Source organism: Falco naumanni, chromosome 4 (genome assembly GCF_017639655.2).
Source record: "Falco naumanni isolate bFalNau1 chromosome 4, bFalNau1.pat, whole genome shotgun sequence".
Classification (NCBI taxonomy): domain Eukaryota; kingdom Metazoa; phylum Chordata; class Aves; order Falconiformes; family Falconidae; genus Falco; species Falco naumanni.
Window position 1 is genome coordinate 28,967,671 of NC_054057.1, and position 24,277 is coordinate 28,991,947.

The 24,277-nt window shown below is 42.3% G+C and overlaps 1 protein-coding gene across 8 annotated transcripts in view; it reads right to left on the bottom strand.

Moving 5' to 3' along the window:
* Nucleotides 1-12,977, bottom strand: part of ITGB8 (integrin subunit beta 8) — a 68,800-nt gene extending 55,823 nt beyond the window's left edge. For 7 of the 8 annotated variants that reach the window (XR_005827822.1, XR_005827821.1, XM_040593794.1 and 4 more), the window contains exon 1: nucleotides 12,422-12,685. Coding sequence is in view for 5 of the 8 variants with exons in the window: in XM_040593794.1 (XP_040449728.1) it covers nucleotides 12,422-12,551 (130 nt within the window). In the remaining 3 variants the exon portion in view is untranslated. Of the gene's footprint in view, nucleotides 1-12,421; nucleotides 12,686-12,926 lie in introns of those variants that run through there. The other variant, XM_040593798.1, reaches the window with a different exon arrangement.
* Nucleotides 12,978-24,277: the final 11,300 nt, after the last annotated feature.

The following is a 24,277-nucleotide window of genomic DNA, read 5'->3' on the forward strand; positions in this document are numbered from 1 at the left end:
AGAAAGATGAAGATTCCAGGTAGGTACCAACATGCACAGGGTTGTACAGCTTGCCACAGATGCCTTTCTAAACAGTATTGGTAAAGCGCAAAGACACAGGATAAAAAGTTGTTGGAGAAAAAATAAAAGGAATGTAATTGTTCTTGGCACAGAATCATCACTCCCATCTTCAGCTTGATACCAAAGACAGTAGAGATAAAAGGCATTACAAGAAAAGGGGAGTAAATTGATGGATGCAGTAAAAGTGTCAAAGGACAAGGAAAGATAAGAACTGCTGATCTGCAGCATAACAGCGGCTAAAGACCACCATGGGGCAAAACAGGGAGGAGATGACATGGACTTTCAAGTTACTGGTCAAGTTACCATCCACCATAAGAGACAGAGCTGTTGTGATAAGAATAAATAGTTGACAGGAAAAAAATGAGAGACTTGTGTTTCTAACTACACAGATAAGGAATAAGTCAAATTAATTCCTGTTCATCGTAATCAGTAAACCAAAGTAAACCAAATAATGAGGTTGGCCTAATTAATTTCCTGCAGTAATGTCTGGGACTCCTTTCTTAAAATGTATAATCCTATCTGCATAATACACTTTTCCCAAAATTAAATGCCATCGACCATGTAACAAAACATTAATGTCTTACTGTAACGTGCACTTGCTAAAAAAACAAAAAAAAATAGTATGTGCCTATGGCTGTAAAAACTGTACCATATTTCCAGATGCATTGGAAAACTGACTGAAGAATAACTGTCCAATTTTTTTTTTTCCTGTACGGTTGGTTTATTGAATTTATTGAAGTTTGATTTCAGTTTATTAATACAGACTGTCTGGTAAAATAGTGTGTGTGTGTGTGTGGGGGGGGGGGGGGGGGCGTGCGCGCGTGCGTGTGTGTGTCTTTCTCAACCGCTAGAGCAGAATCTTAAAATGCAGTTTGGATTTTCAATGTGATCATGGCAGAAGAAATGCTTTAACAAATGAGATACACAGTATTGCTGGATGCAAATCTCTGCTGATAACTCTCCAGCCTCAAGAGCTCCATTTTCGCAACATGAAGTCACGGATTGGCAATTGACGAGCTTGGTACCATTGGCTCAAAAAGTTGATTTTTTTGGAATAAAGAGAAACTTGAAAAACGTTTATTAATGCCCGAGACACACTCTGGCTACATCACTACTGTAGTTCCCAAGTACACAGTCCCTTATATCAGTAACATTTATGGACATGCTTTCATTCATGTTTATTATTTAGTTGCAAGTCTACTCTAAAACTGAAACTGATTTAGTATAAACTTCTAAGTTTCTTTTAAAAATCATATCCTAGCGCAAGAAACATTTTTTTTATGAGCTGGCTTAAAAAAGAACTGACATTTTTCCTGCCACTTCACCAAAAACAGAGTCCAGACAAGACTGAGTTACTGTTCAGCCAAACCTAAGGGCAAGTTTCTACTGGCTTAGTTATAGCTCATGTATGCCAAAAGGTATTTTCAACAAGGGCCAGATTTTGTACTGGGAACTGCGCAGGCACACGCATGTAATAAAAAGTGAGTGCAGCAGGTTAAACTGCACTTTTCCAGCCTCCTCCAGAAAATACAACTGTGCTCCAACGACTGCAGCTATTTACAGCTATCACAGGTGTGGCAAGCCTAAACTCTCAGCAAGACAAGACAAATATCGTATGTATCATAATCATATCCTGCCTCCCTATTATGAAAATAACTTTTATCGTGATCAGGGTATTTATCTCAGAGATGGAATAACAATAACACACACTGGCGTTTGAGAGGGGATGTTAAACAGGTTTTCAAGCAGACAGCACTTTGCTGAAGTACAGCCAGGAATTCGGATTTATATCAACTTCACAGTTGCTACATGTTTGTGCTGGTTTTGGAGTGTGTACCACTTGCCTTCTTAAAAGAGAAAGCCAAAACATAACTAGCATCTTATACCCCATAGTCTTCAGACTAACTGAACACTAGCTGAGGCAAGAAGATGTGAAATTATCTAGCTTCTGCAGAGCTTTTCCCTTATATTCTGCATCCAATCTTGTTCTAGGGCAGCAATCAGCCAGGCTGTCCCTCTCCCCAGATCATGTGGCCTTCAATAACTCGTGTGCAGCATCACTTATGAGGGAAGCTGCAGCTTTTATGCAGTATACTGCAGTTCCCTTCACCTTTCTGTCTTCGGGAACTAATCAGCATGACTCCTGCAGAGGTGACAGCCAGTACCTGTCCCAGCTAACACACAGCTTTCCAGTTCACTTTGGCTGAATGTGCAGATACAACGAAAAGGACTGTAAAAATGCTACAGAGGGGGAATTTTTTTCCGTGATAATTGTGTCTGACACTTAGTTGCTCAGATTACAAGGAAAAAATGAGTGCCTCTGCTTTAACTGCCAATCCTAAAACCTAATCCTGGAATTAGGGTTTTTTCCCCCTTTTTCCCAAACAAGCAATAATTCTCTCCACCTTGTGTGCATGCCATGCATTAAAAACACACTTTGTCACCACCAGTTTTTCCAAGAGGGTTACAAGGTATGCCTCAAAATCAGCTTTAAGAGGTATTCACCCTTGCCCAGAAAAGGAGATTTCAACTTTAATACTGTACACCTATTATGCTTTATAATAAATGTCTAGGATTACTTGAGCAAAAATACTAGACAACTTTTATTCCCTCTTCCTTTTTTTCTATTACATACTGGACTTGTTAATTGGTTTCACTTCTCTAGTAATGGTGGTCCACTTCAGTTTCACTATTCAGACAGAAGCTAAGCTGTCTGAAAAGCTGATTTGAAAATATTGTTTACCAGCAAGAGAAGCAGCAGTAAACCAAAACTTGGCATGTAAGAGACATGTGCTTGCTGAGAAAAAGATGTGTAAAAGAAAGGTACAAAACATGACTGGCACTGTTAAATCCTGAGCCCTGGAAAAGTACTTCTGTAAACGTAGCAAGTGAGTAAAGGCAAAAACACTTCTGTATACATGGCCAGTGAGTAAAAACCACCTTTCCATTAAAACAAACAAGCAAATAAAAAGCCAACCCCAAACCAAAGAACACCCTAGACCACCTTTTTTCTACTAGGCATTCAAGAAAAATAATAAGAAATCAAGAAAAATGGAGTATATTGCAAGAGATAAACCATAATGTGGTTACAAAGAAAGTAAGAGATATAAATGAGACATAAATAAGAGGTATATGTGCACATCTGGATAATGCAATGAAAAGCATCACTAGTAAACAAGTCCTGATGACTGGTACGGGCTCCAATTCCTAACTCTGCCAATGCCCCCCTGATAGTTTTGAGGTTCCCCAATTAATCCACATTACCACACACAGTACCCTATGAATATGAGAGGCATTACTGAGAGCTACACAAATGATTTAAAAAGCCATCAAAATGCAAAGTTATGCCGCAGTCTGACTCATTGTATGAGACTTTGTGCCTTTGCAAACTATGCAGCAAAATAACCAAGCTTGCACATTGTGCAAGCTGAGTGACGCCACTGGAGAGAACTGATGCTGGATATCAGCTGAACAAGGCAAAGGCAAAGGGGGAGGAGGAAAAGGGGGAGACCTCTGTCAACACAGCATTAGGAAAGCTCTGGCTGAAAAGGTCAGTCGTAGCTTACGCTGGAGGACAGCAAGTGTATCAGAAGCCTGCTGTGTAACGGCATGAGGAGATGGCGTTCCCAAGCAGTGTATGGACACTTCCATAATCAGGTAATAATATAGACTTTAGGCTTCGAGGAGGTCATCCTGACACCTCTCAGAGCTTCTGTGTGTCTTTCTTAGCCTCATCTTTCTGAGAAGTTCCATCACTTGTATGAATGTTGGACATCATTCAAGGGGGAAACCTGGCGAAGAGAAGCTTCAGGCAGATGCATATAACCTCAAGTTTTTCATGCATATACATCAATTTAGAGGATTTCTTTATTTTGTCAGAAAGATGCATATAGCAGCATTTTGGAAAAGGTAAGCTACTGGTACAGTAGTTAGGACTCACAAACACAACATTCAAACCACAGCACCAAACATGACCTTGACTGGGCGAGACAGAGCTATTGACTACTCCTGACTGACTTTGTTCCCAAGCCGCAATACAGAATGAAAACAAGCATTGTAACCTTGATTTTTTTCACAACACAATTTATGTTTCTTGGCCAACTTTATTTTAGCCTTTCCTTTCTAAGAAACTTCCTGCTTTTACAGGAGATGGTTAAATTTTGTTGATGCAATCCATGGCTGCAAACAATGAGTCAAAGACTATTCGGCTTCTGAAACCAACCTGTTCTGTCTCTTGCAAATAAAAACATACAGGACAATTTACTCTGATTTCATCATTAGGAGAGACTCATTTCCCACAGCCATTAGCTTTTATGGCACAGGTTTGATGGTCTTGTTTGCACAGCTTTCCACCAATAAAAATGCAAAGCACATGGAACTAGAGAGCTTAAATCTTTTTTTTATTAAATCCCTTGATTTAGAGGGAACTTCAGGATGTGCAGAGCTGTGTTAATTCCCTTGTTTCCTGGGATGGAATGCAGGCATAGGAATCATTATACTTGAGTCATTTTCAGCTGCTAGAATCTCCCTTGGAGTTGGCCAGCTTGGATACAGTCCTGCTGCTTGAGCAAAGCCTGGAATGGCCACTGCAGTATTTCATTGAGAATTTAATTTCTGGTGTATTGGTAAGCAGTGCTAGCAGGTAGCACATCAACAACGTAGAGTAGCCAGTATATTCCTGTGTCTGCTATAAAGTCTTTACCTAAATACGAGGTCATGATGAACATAAAGGTAGACACAACTCTTTTGCCTGTTTAAGTTCAACCTTGAATAAAAGACAAGCCCAAGCTGTATCTCCCACCATCTTCTATACCTCACCTCCTCAAACCAGGCCCTCAGCCCCCAGTCGCCTCCCTAATCTACCTTTCTATTGCAGATCTAGTACTCTCCAAATTGTTGCTCTCTGCCCCGTAAGAGCTTACCGGTACACCTCCTCCTGCACAAACCCAGAAGCAGTGCAGAGGATCAGCAACAGCTCAGAGCTATTTCTTCCCAAGAAGTGTCACCATAGACCATCTCATCCACAGGTTCTTAGCCCACAGCAATGCAAACAGCTCGCTACACTTACTTTTATCTGCATACGTGGTGAGCTGGAACAAACTTACTTGCATTTCAGACTGTAATTGTCAAACCTGAAAACCTAATGGAAGCAGTCCCTCAATTCTGAACACAAAATGATAACGAAATTGTGCTTCTACACAAGTTTTTTTATGAAACAAACCAAAAGCCCCAAACCAAAACCTGTGCACATCTGTGTATTAGGAAGACATGTCAGGGTTAAAACAAAACATTGAAGACATAATACATCGTTTACACTCACAATGAGAAAACCTCAGGAATATTAAATAAAAGCTAAGACTGGTATCAGAGATGATAACCACTACTCCTTAAGGACTTCTAAGTAGTAGGTAGTGCACAAGTTTGGGAGGAACATTTATTCAACAGGGCTATTTAAAAAATGCTATTGCCTTCTGGAATACAAAGTGTTTGGTGTTTATTATTTTTTATTTCAGTAATTCGCTTTTCAGTAGGTTTTTCAACCTCCAAACATGGTTATTGGCCCTGAGAAAAATGGACTGTGGTAAAAACTTTCTGGGATTTCTTCTAAATTATTTTTGTTACTTTTATACTCTTTGAATGCAGAAACATTATATGTCACATCTTAACTACCTGTGTGATAAAACACCACAAAAGCCTAAGAACCCATTTGATGATTAACAGCTGAATTAAAAGTCCTTCAAAGGTGAGTTAAACTACAGTGCTTTTCTGAATATATACAGAAAAAACAGATGAACACAAAAATCTTCTAATAGACTACTGAGAAATTAATTTCTCAAATATGAGATACATGCATTGTTCACAAGCAAAACAAAAAAATGAAACTCTTACGATACCTACCTAGGAACAGACACTGGCCAACCCCCATTTTAGGTTTATATAAGCCTGTTAGTTTTGTAAAATTTGGAGTGAAGATTATACAAAACATGACTACAGGATATAAAATATGCAGACTCACATAGTAACTGTAATTACTGGTGCACACATACTGTTTCAATGCAAGCTTCTGCAAGTAAATATTCACATATGTGTATGGTCTGCAGGTGCACTTTAAATGCTCTGTAAGGGACAGCCTTCAAACATGCAAATTCAAGATTTTAAACAGGTAGCAGTTTATTTAATATTCTGAAGTAATGCCACAACAGCAAAATGCGATCCAACAGTTTTGCTTAGATTAGAAGAGCATGCTTGCTGATGTCATTAGTTTTATTTAGGTAATTTTGCATCGCTTGTGCCAGAGTGTAAGTTTTCTCAAGTTTTCTTATCTCCTGGGAGCTCTGTCTGTACAAGAAGATGGGCTCTCGGTTCAGCTTTCCAGCAAGAAGTTCCCATCTGAGAGAAGCAAGTTACCCCCAGCACAGTACTAACTCCTGTCACCCTGCAGAGATGACATGGAAATAAATTGTACTCTTAAGTACAGTAGAACAACTGGAATTCACTTAACCGAGTGCCCTTGAACACCGAGAAGGAATAGAATTTAATTTGGAAAGGGCTGTTACTGATTTAATCAGACTTGGACTACTTTTGTGATGCCACCATATATCATGTGACTATATTCATAACAAAGCTACAACAGCACAATACCAAAAATACTCAATTTTTCAAGATTTGAACCCAATGAAATACTGCTTCTAACAAATTCCAAGTCAACAGGCAGAGAAGGGGCCTGAAGAACAATAAAAATGAGCACCCAAGAAAAATCATTCCACCTGTCAGAAGCTGCATAATTTTCCTGCTCCAGTAACTGTAGTTCAAATCTCTTAGTATCTTTTGATAATATAAATACTTTAGATGCATTACTGTCACCACAGGTAATAGGAAAAAGTCACCGCAGACATATGACAATGAAGTCATGGGAACCATAGAAACATATGAAGAAAAAAGTCAATTATGAGCTTTGCAAATTTTTCCATTTAGGCAAATATATAGTCTCAACTAGAAGTTGCTTTTTTGGCAACTTTCTAACGCTGTAAATTTGATCGTCCTGAAACATTTTGCTCAAGGAGTTATTCTTGTTCTGCCACCAGAACAAGGGAGAATCTTGAATGACTGGCAAGAAGCTTACTTTTCTTCTTGAAGAAAGGTTCCATTACGGTGGACAGTGAACTAATTCATTAGAGCCCTACCTCCTTCCCAAAAGCTAAACTAAATAGCCCAAGTCCATTTATGTAAACCACCAAAAAAAAAACCCTAATCTTTTAATAAAGTTCAAGTGCTTAGAAAAGAATAACAGACCATATCCTACTTTGTCCATCATAAATTATGCCTATTTAAGCAGATCAGAAGGAAGTATTACATCTTTCCACTGGTTAGACGGAAGTCAGCGATTAGTGATGTACACATACAGGAGCTTTGAAGATATATTTTGCTAGAAGGGAGGACATAAGTAGAAAATGAAACAACAAGGCCTTAAGAATTTGATTTAAAAAAACCCAAACAAGTTTATTAACACAAAGGAATTGATATTATTTTCTAGATATTTTTTTTTCCAGTACATTCAACTTGAGAAGCCAGTTTTATACCAAAATGCCTGCACTACAGTTACAGTAAAAGCACAGGACAGTCTATATATGAGTCCTGAAAGTATGACATATAATTTTAGTGTCATTAATGGAAGAACATCAAGCAAACTTTAAAGCTCAGGACACAAAGCCATTCCGCTTCCATTGTCCTCCTTACCCTGACAGAACCCATTAAATCCCAACCACAACCTAAGATACACCTATGTTGATACTAAAAAAGTACGGGTTTGCTATATGCAGGTTTTAAGATGTATATTGGTCACAAATATAATAAATCCTGTATGTATGTAATTTCATTTGTACAACAAGGCTAATGTTTCTTATGACAGGCCTGTTCTAAAGTGAGATCCCTAGCTTCTAACTAAAGACTTACTCCCCAAAATAATGATTAATCTTTGTGAAAAAGTCTTGATAAATATCAGCACCCAAGTCAACTTACACAAATTTTACATGTAGTATCTTACGTTTCTCTTCTCATACTTCCTACCGTTGATTAGTAGCTAACACTAATTTGTATCTAGTATTATAATCTAATACTAAATTGTCCCGGATTCAAGACACAATTAACATGGACATGTCATTATGACATTCCTAGGGACTTGAAAAATATTACCAGCATTTATGCACTTTGTGAAGGCTAAAGTAGATTATAATCTGACGTTTTAATGTGTCTTGTTGAACATACAACCAGATGAGGGCTCACTTGATGAAGATTTTCTTAAGCTTCCACAAAGCTCACATTCTGACATCTTTCTGATGCTATGGGGAGGTAAATTAAACTTAGATTGTATTTTTGTGGAAAATCAAATTTATTCATTCAGGCCTCTTGAATAATGGGGTATAATGCCTGCTTACTCATTTGTTACAGTTCCAGACCTTTAAAGTTTAAGGGCCAGAAAAGAAGCTGCTGCCTCTTCAAACTGCTATACAGAATATTCTTGCTGCATGCAATCTTCAGTCTGCCTTCACAACTTTCTGCAGCAACAGCATGTCCTAAATGACATAGAGACAACCTTTGCAGAGCACCAAGAGCAAGGTTATTGCTCTTCTATGGTGGTAAAGTGCCCATCTCCTCTCTTTTCCCAGTCTCACCCCATCTCAGACATCTGTAGTATGTAAGCATTGTATATACTATACATGCAACCACCAGTATCATTCAACTCACAAAACCCATAAAATAAAAAAAACCCTACCACATAAACCCCCTAAAGAAACATGAAATTGCAACATATTATGAGAAGTGTACAATCTGCAAAGCAAATTTATGCATACCATGGCATCATATGCTCCTCGGGCAATGTGCAGAGAAGCAAACCTCACCCTCGCTGTTCCTCAGAACTGCACCTACAGCCCTCTCAAACACCCAGGTTGGCTTTCCTGAAGGTGGTCCAATAACCCTAGGGTGCAGATCACCCACACAGACTCAGGAAATTAAAACAGGGTTTTCTCTTCTTGGATGGTTTTAAGCCTTTAGGCAAAGTAGAACCCTCTCAGTGCTGACTATCCCATACACCACAGCTTCTTCCATTGAGTCCCAAAAGGAAATGGGCCATCACAGAAGAGAAATCAAACACCAGTTAAAGCTACCATGATGTATCATTTATTTCACTTTTTTGTGTGTGCAGGTACATTTCCTGACCACCCCTCTTCAAAAACAATTCTTCCATGGGTGGTTTAAATGGCTTTTCCTATTCCTTTGAGAACTAACAGAGTAATGATTTATGAAATTTTTGAACTAGAGGGAACACACATGAAAATCTGACATGACCACTGGCAAAACACCAAATATCCAGATGAGGGATTGTTAATGAATCTGTTTGGCATCAGAAATCATGCTGTTGGGATAAATCAATTAACCGTTGTCCCTGCCGTGATCACAGTTCCTCTGTTTTCCCAAAACCCCTAACTGGTCTTTCCAAATGACACTCTAAAGATGACTGAAAATATCAACTTTTAAAGGGTGAAGAGATTTGTCAACCATGACTACGTCACAGAATTTTTATGTGACTGTGTTCAGCTCTTAAATTAGGGATAAAGATTTCCATGACATCCCATCCCTGTGTGCATATTACAAGTAAAATGTTTACTTGAGCTTCATACAGGAATGACCGCCTAGTATTTCTGAAAGCACGAAATACCTTAGTTTTCAGATTTTAATATATGTAAAACCTGGTTTTAGGACACTGCTGAGATCTGAACCAATGTCCTCTGTTAACTGTCATTCCTCAGTATTTAAGCCCTACATGTTCCATGTGCTTATACAGCAGATAAAAACTATAGAGTTTCAACAGTTTAGTTTCTGAATAAAGCAAAGGAACTGACTGTCTCCACTGAAGCGCGCACTTACACAACTGGTTAACACAATGCATACATGTGCTCTCGCTGTAGAATTCAGCTTTTATTCAGTTCACTGGTTTACATCTTTAGGAATCTGTCAGATTTTAGTGTTCAAATATAAATTTGGGATCTGTAGAAATCACTATGGAACTAGCTCCATTCTTATGTCAGGTATTTGTTTTTGTTGGCTTAGTAAACTGCAAATTCCCTTTGGTGAGACTTACTGAACAAGGGACCCTTTGTAGAAGGCGGCAACACTAACCTTTTTATCTGAGCTTACAGAACCTGTAACTCGGGGCTTGCAGCTCCACAGCATTGTGAGATTTCCTTTTGTGCTCCTCGTAACTCCAAACCTGAGACCAAATTCTACCTTTATTTATCCCCAAGCAGTAATTCACATCTGAAATTGCAGTCTGCAGAACAAATACTTCAGGTAGCATCAAACCGTCCACATTTCTATTAGCAGAGCCACAAATGCTCCAACAAGAATGAATAAATTTGAGTTCCATGTACATTTCATATTCATTCCAGTCTCTTTTAGAACTGGAGATTCAATGCAACAGATACGCAGATTCTGCCAACTCTGCACATAAATAAATTGAAGTTGCTAATGGCACGGGAACAGCATGATGCTCTTCTCCATGCCCAGCACTGTCAACGCAGAAGCAAAGAGGAGTTGCTGCTTCAACAAAGCTGTGCTATTTAGCTGTACATGGGGCTGCTGCGCAGTCTCTCAGAGCAGTCTGCATAAGTTCAAAGAATCCAGGTGATGTTGCAGTGGTTGACTGAGCTATCACAACCAAAAGTAAAAAGCACACAACAGTAAGAATGAAAATTTTCATGTGTTCATTCACAGAAAAACAAAATAAACCTCTCTTCTTGCTTCAGCTGTGGGTCTAGCCTGTACAGTGGCTATGTGTGAAGGAAAGAATTAAGTATGACTTTCAGCTTTCGTGAATTAGCAGAGGTTTCAAATGAAAAGGAAAAAACAAGGTCTATCAGAATTATGGTCTGCCCAGTCTGGGAGCTGTTGTCACAATAAACACGTAACCCATGACGTATCACCCATGTATATTTTCACTGTCAAGCAGAACAAAGAGACCAAGCATCCTTTGGCGCAAAAGCCCTATGCACAATCTTCCCCTGCAGGCATTCTGTCCTGATGCATCATTTGCACTACTGTGTACCCAGGAGCTACATTCGTGAGCCAGCACAACACTGCACTCAGGCACCAAAAACATCCTCTCCATAAAGTTTCAATTAGCCTTTCAACTCAATTACACTGCATAGAAAAGAATCCGGGATACTAAATACAAGTCATGTTTCATAAAAATGTAATAATATTATATTTTATTTTTCCTATTGACATTTAGTTTGGTTTTGAATTCAAAAGATGAAGCCAAAAAAGCAAAATAAATTATCCTACGAAAGTTAACAAATTATTCCATTGTTTATAATAGCACTGGGCAAAGCCCACTGAATTAGGCATGAATTTGTCACATATGCAATAAAGAACTTAAGACTAATACATTGTTCCCATTGTAAATCTTATTTTTAGAGGTTACATGTTAACATTTTAAATTAACTCCAGGCTTAAACTTGGAATATGCCATTATTCCACAAGGGGAAAAAGAAAAATGAGGAAAGGTGACTGAGAACTTGATCTGCTTTTCTGACCACCACCAGTTAAGCAGGATCCTTCGTGAAATACTTGACGAACCTGAGAGCCGCGTCTGATCAGCTGCTGTACGATCTAAGGTACGTTCGCAGGAACTCCTCTCAGCCTGCAGGCATCAAAACAGCTGCCCGGTGCTTTGAGAAGCCCTTCCACAGTTTGGGGGGGTACCCACATTGACCGGAGCCTTTGCCAGCACCAGTGCCAGAGCTCCCGGGGAACTGTCAGCACGCACGTAAACCAAGGTAAAGAGCAGATCCTTCCCGTAACCCTTTTAACCACTGTAAACCCTGCCGCTAAATGCCGTAGCAATGATGTAAACCCGAGTGTTTTCATCCCTGAGAACTGCCCATCCGCAGCCCGTGACCCGCCGGGGGGCGTCTGTCTGCTGCTTCTCGGGCGCGTGCAGAGGGTGACCGGGCACCTCAGGACCCGCAGCACCCTGGAGTGCGACCCTCCCCGTGGCTCCCCACGCTCCCGGGGAGCTGCCACGGCTCCGCCGAGGCTGGGCGCTCCCGGGATGGACAGCCAAGTCCCGGGCACTAGCGGCGCCCCAGCCCGGCTCTGCCCGCAGGTACCCTCCGCCCGGCAGCTCCGCCCGGCCGGCCGCGGCGGCGGGTGCCCGCAGCGACCCCGTGTGCCCCGGGGGCAGCCGCCTCGGCCGGCCGTGCCCTCCGCCCACGCACGGACCCCGCGCGAAAGCCGAGCCCAACCACAACCCCAGCCGGCCACGGGCACGGCGAGCAGCCCGAGGGGCTCGGCAACTTACGGCGCTGGCAGAGTCCCGGCACGGCCGCCAGCAGCCGGGCCGCCCCCAGGAGGGCTCCGGGACCGCGCTGGCACCTGGGCACGGAGACGATCCCCGCGGCGAGGCACGCCAGCAGCGGCACCCACATCATGCGCCGCGGCCGGCACCGCTCCCGCTCCGTCGCCCTCTCCTCGCGGCCGTGTCTCGGCGCCGCGGCGCGCTCAGTCCCGGCCCCCGCGGGGGCGGCGGCGGGGCCGGGGGAGGGGCGGCGGCGGGCCCGGCACAGGTAGGGCGCGCGGCGGCGGCGGGGCGGGCGCGGGCCGCCGCATCTCAGGGGCAGCGCCCGCCGCGCCCCCGCGCCCCGCCAAGGGCGGCCCCCCCGGCGGCGGCGGGGCCGCGGCCGAACGCGGAGAGCGGCTCCCTCCATCCGCCTCCAGCACGGCGCGCAAGGGGCGCCCGGCCGCCCGCCCGGCCCAGCCGCGGGGAGGCACTCGGCACCGCGCGGGGAGCGGCGGAGGCCCCGCACCTCGCTCGGGGAAACAACCGCCCGGCGGCTGTCCCCGCCTCCCCCGTCCGTCCCCGCCGCGCAGCCCCGCCGGGGCGCCGCGCCGCCAGGTGGGCGCTGCCCGCCGCCGTCCCGAGCCGCTGCCGGGGCCGCTTCTCCGCGCCGCGGGGCCGGGGCGCTGGGAGGGGGACACGGGAGCGCGGCCGGCGGCGATGCGCCGCCGCTGCCGCCCAGGCCGCCCGCGGAGCCGCCGGGCCCCGCCGCGGCCGGTGCGCGCCGGGCCCGCGGGTCCCCCCCCCGTTGCTAGGAGACGGCAGCGGGGCAGGTTCCGCGGCGGGGGCGGGCGGAGGCGGGGCCGAGCCCGGCGGTGAAGTCACTGCGCCCGCCCGCGCCTCTTTGTTCCGCGGCGGCCGTGGTTCGCCGCGGGGAGGCGGGCGAAGGCCTCGGACGCGGTGCTGCGGCGTCCGCCAGCCGCCTCTCGGCCCCGTGCGGCGGACGGCGACCCTGTCAGCAGCCCTCGGCTGTGCCGGCGGGTGCTGCCCCCCCGCCGTGGGAAGCCGGCCGCCGCCAGCGCTCGCTCCTGCCACCCTCGCGCCCCCCGTCGCTGCCCCCGACCTCAGGAACACCGCCGGGCGCCCCCTCCCCGGGCCGGCACGGCGCCTGGCCGCAGCGCTCCCCTTCAGCCCCCGCCGCCTCCGAGTTCTTCGTGTTACCTAAAAACACCTCCCCGCCTTTAATCGCTCCTGTCGCTCTCCCCGAATAGATTCTGCTCGGAGTTTCCACCCCTCCGGGCGAAGTGGGAGTAACGCAAAGGTTAACCGTGCCCTGGGCCGGGCGGAAAGTACCTCGCCGTGCGGGCCAGGAAAGCCCCGCCGGGCCTAGGTGCGTTCTCCAGCCCGCCCGCACCGCCCGGCCCTGCTCCGCTTCCCCGCACCCCTCGCGCACCGGGCACCTGGGCCTGCCGGGCGGCGGCGGGCGGGCCGGGCCGGGCCTGGCTGGGCGCTGGGCCCCGCCGCGGGGCAGGTGTGCCGGCCGCGGGGCCTCCGGACCGAGCGCCGAGCCCGCGATAACCGTCTCCGTGTCATCGCTTCGTTTTGTTGCTACCCAACAGCTGTCAGTGCGCAGGATCCCAAAATAGTGTCTCAGTGCGGCGTCCAGGTTTGCCCGTGCAGGGTACAACGTTCGTAAATCATGCAAATGCAACCAGTGGAAGTACACTGCTGCTTCACAGGCTTTGTGAATAAAAGGCTGCTGAAGCATTTTCAGATCCTGTGCTGACCTTGCGGGGCTGAGATAAGGGTGGTTTATCATCTGCATGTCAGAGGTCAGAAACCAAATGCACACTGGGTTTGTTCAAGGCTGCTGAGGAAGAGATGGCAATGGAGCAGTCCTACACTCCCACTCTTGGGAGTTTTTAAGTGTTGTATCATGTATCTGCTTCATCTTTGTAAAATCCCCCCTTTTTAGACATTTGAGTGTCATTCCTCAAGCGACCACGGCCCAAATAGGGATATAGGATGTGAGAAAGCCATGTGCAGTGATGGTAACAGGATAGGGTAGCATCTATGTGACTTCAAATATTGTGGCATTCTTGACCTAAAAGCTCTTATTTCAGAGGTCACAATTTCAAACTGTGTAAGTGGTGAGCTACCGGTCCCATGACAGCTCGGTTGGGTGCAATTTTCTGAAATGAACGCACTTGTGGCAGATGAACTAAACTCAATTTATTCCTGTTTGACACTATGTCGAACTCCTGGGTCACAATGTTGCAAATTCATAGTGATTCAAATGTATCTGGAAAAAAGGCTCCAGGATGAGACATAAAGAAATTTGGGGAAATATCTTTAAGCAAAGTCCCAGCAGAAGCAAAAGTCACTGAAACTGAGGTCTCTCTGCTTTGAGATTTTTACCTGCATAGTCTTCAGTAATGCTGATGGGAGGAAGAATACAGCTAATACTCCATATGGATATGTTCTGTATGAATCTCTTTTATCAGGCCTTAAATTATCATAAGCATTGTACAGAAAATGGCTCTGTCTTCAACAGCATGAAGTATCTTGTGAATTTCTAAGCATAGGCTGTTTACCATGCAAATAGGAAACAGAGTCCTTACAGGCACTACTCCTGATGAGGATGACATCTAGGGATTTGGCATTCTGGGCAGAAAGACAATACCTGCTGTCTAACGTGGAAGAAAAAAAAATGGATAGTTTTCATAAAAAATCTGAGAATAAGTAACCAGAACAACACTTTAGTCATTAGTTTAAACACTGAGAACATAATGTAAAGGATGCCAGTACTGGGTGACAGCTGTGCACCCTGAATAGTAAAAGCCACCAGTATCAGCAGTAACAAAGCCAAGAGCTGAAGGTGCCAATAGCTGAGGCCTCTATGGGTTGAGGTCACTGTAAATATTCAGAGCATTCTACTGATTTATGTAAAATGCAGCTTCTCCCTGTTTCTTTAGCTTTGTTTCTCCCATAGTGAAATACAAAGACTTAAAAATATTTACTTTGCAGCAATAGCATCTTTGAATATATTGTTGTATAGACAGTGTTTATAATGCAATGATGTAAGCTGCATCTCAGAGAACATTACACGGGAGATTTGAATAATTCTGGTTTTGCAAGTGGAAAAACTGAATCTCTAGGGTTGCATAAAAGACATGTAGCAAGGAGTTTAAGACCAGTGGAACTGGATTTAAGTCTCAGTCCATTGTCCTATCCACAGGGCCATGAATGTCTGAAGTAATGTGGCTGTGGATCCCCATACTTGGAGATACTTGACACACAGCTGAACAAGTTCCTGAGCAGCCTGATCTAATTGGACATGTGTTGAGCAGAGGGCTGGTTGGGCCTTGTGGGGCTTTTTCCACTCTAGGTTTTTTAATGAATTTTTATGGTGTAAAGTGTGTAATTCTCTGTTCTTATATTGTATGTATACAAAATTTCTTGAAGTGTTATAACTGTGGTTTCTTTCCAGTATTTACATTTGCTTTATTGAAAACAAAATATAATTTTCTATTACAGTGCTGGTGAATAGCCTTTCTTTTCAGGAAACAGTTTTAAAAATGTTGCATCTACAATGAGTGTTCACTAGAGTCAAAAAACCCAAAGCATTTCTTACAAAAAACATGTTCCTTTTTTGGTTGAATATTTCCAACTATCTTTGATGTGCCATTTCAAGGGGGAGAGTCCAAACCGAGATTGCAAAGGGAAGATTGATGGTGTTTCACAACCGCTAATATCAAAACTTTTTTGAAATCAAAAATGCATTATGTGTTCATTAGCCTGTCACGTGATTTCTTACATTATCATGGCATCCTAGACATGATTAAAATCCCCATAGAAAGCATTTTCGTATACTTAGATTAATTGCACTTTCCTCCTACTTCCCCATTTTAGTAAGTTAAAATCTTGCTGGAGTACAGTAGTTGTGGATTTGGTCGCTTCACTTGATCCTACTGACATGCAAATTGTATTTCTTTGCTGTATAACTAAATCAAAGGATCACACGCTTGCCTGTCAGATACAATTGCATTTGCTATAGGTTGGGTTCTTTTTTTTACACAAAACTTGCATCTAAATTGCATCTGTTTCATATAAAAAAAGTCAGTGTATTTTGCAAATCTTTCATAACCCATCAATTTCAAGTGATGGAACAATTCAAAGTCAATAGCTGTTCCCAAGAAACAGATTGTCAAGGTGTTATGGGCCTCTCCCTGAGCAGTGTGGACTATGAATGATCCACCTATGCTGGTTTTTATATCCAGTAAAATGCTACATAAAATTCCAGCTGCCCAATGCAGTATACAAAAGTTTTGATAAAATATAATTATATAATTTTGACAAAGTTTTGATGCATTTAAATACAAGACATTAAAACTATGCACATTGTTTCTCATTTCTAGGCTCAGTTCTCACTGTAAAACTGTAATGTCAGCTTTCAAAACAATATTTACTCCCCCAAGTAGTATTTTCCATTATTTTTTTCATTAATACCTACCTTAGTTACCAGTCCATGTTACTGAATTTCCTGATGCACATGGCACAAGGAGAGAATTGTGCATTTTAAAGAAAAACAATAATCCAAAATGACCAATACTCTAAATAGTTTTTTCATTAAGGCTTCCATTGATTTCACATTGGTGTTTCATGTGGGCTTACAAATCTTACTTGGGTTTGCAACTCCAGTGGCTTCAGTAGGCCTGTATGAAGCAATCTGGCAACATCTGAAGTGTTACCTTTTTGCATTTACCTTCTCAACACTTTACAGTTTGGTCAATGTTATACAGAGACAGGAGGAATAACAATTTCTATTTTTCATACGTTCAGCCTGGTGACTTGTGTATATTGTGTCTAACTGTTGTTCTTATTCAACATTTCTTTGTGTGGGTTTGACTATCAGATGATTTTTTTCCTGGTCTAAGTGCCAGCAATATTTCCTCCCTTCTGCTCTTCTGTAGAGAATTACTTGCAAAACCCCAGCGGTACAATTCCCTTATTTTCTTATATAACCAATTGAATTCTAAAATTTGCATATTAAAAAATAGAGTATGTAGTCCTCCAGAAATTCCATATCTTGATCGTGTGTGCTTCAGTGCTTCCCAGAAGTGTGTGTTGTAAGACAATAGACCTGAGATATTTCACACCATTGCAAGAAAAAAAAAATGCAATGCAGATGGATTCTCAACCAAAATGGTCAGCATGCAGTTGAGACAGAGACAGTAGTAGCTTCTCAGGTGAGAAGGTATCAGACTGTTTAGGGTTTAGTAGGTGAAAACCAATGGTTTAAGATCTATACAGACACTGATTTCCAGGGACATCTGTAGTACAGACAGCTGATCTGTAAATTAGCGTTGAGGGGGGGCCTCAGTGAAGGTGTCCTTCTCCTCTGTTTCGGAAAGGGTAGGATGACTTTTCTAGAGACAAGCAAGCATAAGAAATTATCTATATAATCCAACAAAGATGCTCAAAAGCATAAACCCATGTATTGTAACAAGTGGTTGAAGCCTGGGGTTGTTTACTGAAATGCTCGAATAATCTTGTTCTGGAAGTATTTACTGAAAAAACCCCAGCAGTATATTCAGTTGAACAGCTGTATTCTAAAAGAAGAACATTTTAGCTGTTGCCACATGCAGAGTTTTAAAGAACACTGTTACACTTGATATTTTTCGGTACTTCCACTATGCTTTTTTATGTGACGGAACTGGTATTTGAGATAGAAGTGTTTTCTTCCTTTTGACAAATAAACTTGTGGTGTGCTTTGACAGCCTTTCTGACTTCAGAAAGAGCTCCCCTGTGGCCTGTGTTTAAAGTATAAAATTTACCTGGGGTTCTTCTAAATGCTGTCATTAATATTTTCCAGATATCACATCACAGATTTACAGACACTGCAGCTTGATTTCTGGAAGGAATAGGATAGAAGAGCAGTAGCCAGATAGGTTACTTCATTAACCTTATTTCAGTAGGACTTTTGCCTGAAGGACCGAAGACCAGACCCTCTGTTACTAATCTTTGTGCCATTTGCCTCTTTTCCTTCAATGACTATCAGAGAATGCAGAGCATATAATTTTACTTAGTTTTATATTCACAAAGGACTGCATCTTACCCCAAAACAGTCATTACAGTTTTGATGCTCACTGTATGGGTTTCCAGCTCCACAGAGGATGGGTGAAGGCCAGGTTTCCTCTTGATAGGTTTAGGTGTAGATCCACAGACACTAAGGCTGCTGAACTCCTCTGAAAATACACCTATCAAAGGACAGCTTGTGACATAAACAAATATTATTTTCATTTCTCAGAGCAGCAACAGCCACTGTGAAGTTCAGCAGCAGATATGGACTTTTGTCAGGTTTGGGTTTTTTTTTTTTTTGTATTATTGCAAGCTGAAACTGTCCACAGTACACTGGCACTCCTTGTGTTACTTTCTTCTTTTACCTCCACCCTTTTACTTCTGTTCTTGTTGCCTGTCTCCTACCTTTCTCTCTGATACTTGAAAAAGGTATGTAACCACCACTTACTGCTGAGAGCCAGCTTAGGTACAAATCAAGTGACTGTGTTACACCTCGGGGTTTTTAATTTTTCTTTTTTCCTTTTTTTAAAAATTTTCATTTTTCATTTTAATTTCATTTATATTCTTCCTCAAAATTTATTTTTTCCTCTTTTTTTTTTTTTTTTTTTTGCATTGAAGACTATTACTCCTGCCTCCTCACTGCAATAAAATTATTTTTTTACTCTTTCTTCTCATGATTTTTTTTCCCCAGTCACTTTGGGGGGATCCTCAGATACTTTACAGGCCTCATGCTTTCCCTGTCTACCCCCTCCCTGCTTCTTGCACTTCCCTGATGGAGTCTCAAGGTCACGATTGCTGCTGATACAGCTAACTCAAGCAGTGCTGCAGTTTCTCCCTCATCCTCTTTCTGTGATGATATCACCTCTTGTCTGTCCCCAGGATTTAAGATACTGGGTTACCAAAGGGGGATATGAAATATTCCATAATAATACAGCAGGCCTGACAACATTTTGGAAAGTTTTCAGAGAAAACTCCCAGGTAAGCCCCTGTCACCATTATCTCACTCGTATTTCCCAGAGGTTTCCTATGTAATGTTTTACAAGGAACTGGTAGAAAGAAAAAGTTAGAATATAGTGGAGAAATACTAGGAAATATTTCTTGGGACTTCTGAAAGATTGAAGTTCCTCCTGAGAAACTATTGAGGAAATTAAGTGTAAGAGGTTGAAAGGGAAAGTTGTTGTTTAGAAACAGCACTAGTATTGTTAAACAGAAATTAAAGTTGATTTTTGGTACAGAATAAGCTCTATAGTTCACTCTCAAAAAGTATCCTACAGTTAAAACACAGAAGTTTTTAAGTGGGTGATAGATGAAGACAAATCATTTCTCCTGTCCATAGCTAAGCTGCTCAATCTGATGCATTGAGCAGTGGCCAATGAGTGGAAAAATCCCACAGACAAACTCTGTGTGTGTGGCAGAGGAGGAAGTGGGAGAGGTGGGGAACAGGGACGGGGAGGGTGTGTTTTTCCAGAATTATCACAGGTTTTGAGCCTCTGATAGGATTTCATCTGCTCTTGTCCTCAGCCTTGGAGTGTGGTGTGCCCATTAGAGGCAGGATGCTTGTTCTCTATGGGGTATTTATCTGCATACCCCCTCTCCACTCTCGCTGCTAACGTGACAAAAAAAATCAAGAATGTTTAATGGTGAGATGGAGGAAGAATGGAGGCAGATGGAGACATTTAGAAATAATTAAAAAAACCCCATTACTTACTGAGTTTTGTAATTGTGTCAAATATCTGTCTGTACATATGTCTCCTTACCTCTCACATCCTGCTTATCCTTACATTGTTATCCTTTTGTCATAGGAGCATGTATGTTTGGGCAGCACCTTGCACAAGTTCATCCCTACTTCTGATTTTTTTTTATTCATATTAATAAATCTGCTCTTGTCTAATTCCAGGATGTAGTAGAGCTGTAGTTACTAGTTTTACTGTTTTTCCTTTATGCTATAATAAAGCTAAGATTCTTTTTAAAATAATGTATAATTAACTTGTGGAATTCACTGATTCCAGATAAGAACTTTGTATGATTTAAAAGTAGATGAGATATTTACATGAACTTTATGTGCCTTTAAAAAAGTGTAAATTTGGGATAAAAATTCATAATGAAGATAAGCTTTCATGCTTCAGAACAAGAACCAACCACTGTGTGGGGCTGCAGAGAAATTTCCCCTGCAGCCATATAGTGATGTGGTCTTTTAAAGATGATTTCTTTGCCTTTGCTGAAGCATCTGGTATTGACCATTACTGACGTCTGAATAGGGCATGAGAGGGACTGTGGGATTCATATGTTACTAAAGAACAGACACCACTTTGTTTGGGACAGATACTTCTAGCCTGAGTTGAGGCAGCCTAGAAGTAACAATTGTTTGATAACATTTAGAGAGTCGGTATAAACTGAGGACCAAATTAAGGTCACGCTGTTAGCATATACTTGGTAAGAGTACACAGCTACTTTAGGATTTGCCAGATCTTATCCTTTTATCTCAAATGGAAAATATTTTACATAATTAAATTACAGTCAAACTAGTAATTTGTTCCTTTAGAATTTAGTTAATGTGATACTGTACCAGCAAATAATCCTTGTGTGACATGACACGCTAATGAACGCTGGAAGCTGAGGGGAAGTAGAGGTTGCAAAATAGTTTAGTAAGCCTAACTGTGTTAAAAGAAAAAATGTTTCTGATTAGGCTTCTTTGGCTCCATTTTCGATCACGGGTGGTCTGTAATTCAAGACCCAATAGTTGTATGAGAGACAGTCTATAGATCAAACAGAAGTGTTAAGGTTAAGGGAGAAATTGCCAGGTGAAGTTGTATAGCCTATATAACATGGGAGGTCAGAAAAGTTAATCACTATATTCTTTCTCATTTCAATTCTATCAGTTTTCTAAGTGTCTGCATTTCTGCTGGCAATTAACAAAACTGTATGACTTGGATTTGGAAGAAAATGGAACACAAAATGTTAATTTGCAGGAGATGCGTCCAGGCTGATCCTGAAACGAGTAGGGATTACATTACATCAAGTTAAACAAATTTCACCATGCTCAACAGAAGAATACAGGTGCAAAACTGAAGTAAAAGAGAAAACAGCCAGCACCATAAGCTGTACAATATCAGTGATACGCACCTTACTTTTGCACAAACCATCATAATAATAACTGCTGTGGAAGGTTATGATCTCAAGAGATGTGATCAGTGTCATATACTCAAATATAACTGTGTGTGCCCCAGAAGACATAGACATACGGACCACTCAGAAGGACAGAAGAGAATGACTAGATCTTTTGCTCTTAGCCATTAACTGTCTCTCAGGGAATACTGCATGTACACTATGATCACAGCTCGAAAATGCACAGTTATGAATTTACTGATTACTTGTGGGTTTTCATTTTTACGATGGGGGCCAAAATGATGCTGTCACTAAGCTTCTTCCCATGTGTGGGTGGAAACCACTAGTTCTCTGTAGACTCTTGGTTTATTTTTTAGTGCATCTTTGTCAGTTGGTCAGTCCACTTCCCTATAAGAACATGAGAGGTGTCATTCCTGTAGGAGGAGAGGGTAAACTGAAAATAAAACAGATCAGATCCTGTGAGGAGTCAAAATGGAGTTGGGTGTGTAAATCAGGATTAAACTTCAAAAAGCAGCAAAAATGCAGTTCTTTGTTGGCCAGAAATTTTTTGAGTCTATGATAGTGTAGGGTTTTTTTTTCTCCTGAAATACCTCCTACTTAGTTTGCTCTTTTGTTTACTGTTTGTGCTCCAGGTTGTAGGATGATGAACTCATCACAGAGATGATAAAGAGAATGTGCATTAGTATTACTCCAACACTAAAAAGTTGACTACAACTTAATTTCAAGCTATAGGTTGATTCTGTAGTAGTTTTGCATGTATACTATGTGGCCACATCACTTCAGAGCCCTCTTTCTCCTTGTTCAGATCCCACGCTATATTCTACAGCCTACCAAAAAGTTTTGATGAGATCCACTTATATAAGAAGTAAAACACAACATTCGCTGTATAATGTTATGAATTCTAGATACATAGATACATTAGAAAAAGGTGTCTTGACATGTTCATTGAAATTGAAAATTTCATAACAGATACAAAATACCTTAGTAAGAAGTTGGTATTGCCCACCTAATACAGACACTGTGAATAAAAAACAATGATTTTGAGTTAATTGATGAAAATTAAAGATAGTTGTAGCTAGAGAGTTGAGGCAAAATTTTGCCTGTTGGTGCAAAAAGGAGCCAGTGGCCAGGGTTTCTTTTCCATCTGAGATCCTGCTATTTCCAAGTAGCTTGAATTTCTAAAGACTGCCTAGAGAGAGCAATCTCTCCTCTGTTGAGAGCATAAGACCTATACAACCTGCCTGCTACTCCTGTCGTGTTACCCAAATGGTGGCTGGGCACACCATCCCCTTTTGCTCTTGAGCTATCTGTTGCTTGGTAGTTTATGCTTTTTTTTTTTTTTTTAAATATTGTTTCTTTGTTCTGACTTTCTTCTTTTACCAAAACCAAGTAGTGTCTACTGTTTTCTCCCCCTAATTTTTAGATTGGCTTTTAAATCCAAAGTATACATAGAGAGAAGAAATTACTTCTGGAGTGCTTGTTGAACTAGTGTGGGGTTTTTCCTTGCTTGTGTTTTTTTCCTTGTTTTTGTTTCTTTTTCTTCCAACATCTCCCCACCCCACCCCCCGCCCCCAGTCTCTTTCAGCCATAGCGACTGTAGAAGCTGCCTGTAACAATAATAGGCAAGCATTTTTCCATTCCAAACAGAAATGGAGCCTGATGGTATCCCTATAAAGGAATATACGAAACCTTTAGGTGGCAGCCAAGGGCTACAGTTTGGATTCCTAGATTTATTAGTTGTGTGGTTTATGGTCTCTGCTTCAGGTGGCAAAGAGGATAGGATGAAGAATTAATTTATTATCCATCCAAAAGCAAAGCAGAAGAAATGTCACACAGGTGAAATTTTTTGAAAAGCTGGGTTTGTCTAGATATACAGGAATGCATCTAGGAGCTCTTTCTGTGGTCTGTTACCTTTCTGCCACCCTCTGTCTCCTTCAAAGTACTCGTAAAAGAACACCCTAAAGCCTGACATCTTACTCCTGTTGATAAATTTGTTATAAAAATGGCATTCAATATAGTGCTTTCATATTGTATTCAGAATGTGAACGATAACACATGTCTGGACCTGGGAGGAGGTTGGAAACACTTGACAGCCCGCTGGCATGCACCTCCTTAGCCCCACAGCCCATCACAGCAGGTGTAGAGGAATGAAGCTGGGTTAATTAGCATTGATAATATACAACTGTGGGCTGGCTTCAGGGGCGGCGGTTTGGCTGATTTAGATGAGGTGCAGCTGTGGCTGGTTAAGTGAAGTGGTTGAGAGCCAATGGAGAGAGAGCAGCTGAGTGGGGAGAAAAAAAAGCAGAGAGAACACACAGCCTGGATGAGGCAAGATGAGGAGAAGGCCACAGAGGGACTGGCATGAAGAGTGTGCTGGTATGAGCTGGTAAAAGACCTTGTTATAGCTTGGTAGATTGGAGAGTGCTGTGACAGTAAGGAGCTGCTGGTCCTCTTGCTTCTCTGGCACAATAATGTCCCTGCAACTCTCCCAGGGAGTTTAGGGCATGCTGTGGGAGATGGCATTGCCAAAGATGGTCATTCAAATGGTATATTTAAGAACTGTAATACAGGATTACTGTCCTTGTGCCACTCTAAAACAGAGCTTTATGAAAATGTGGGTGGGGTTTTTTCCATAAAATGGACTTGTCAAAATCCTGAGGTTAATTTGCTGCA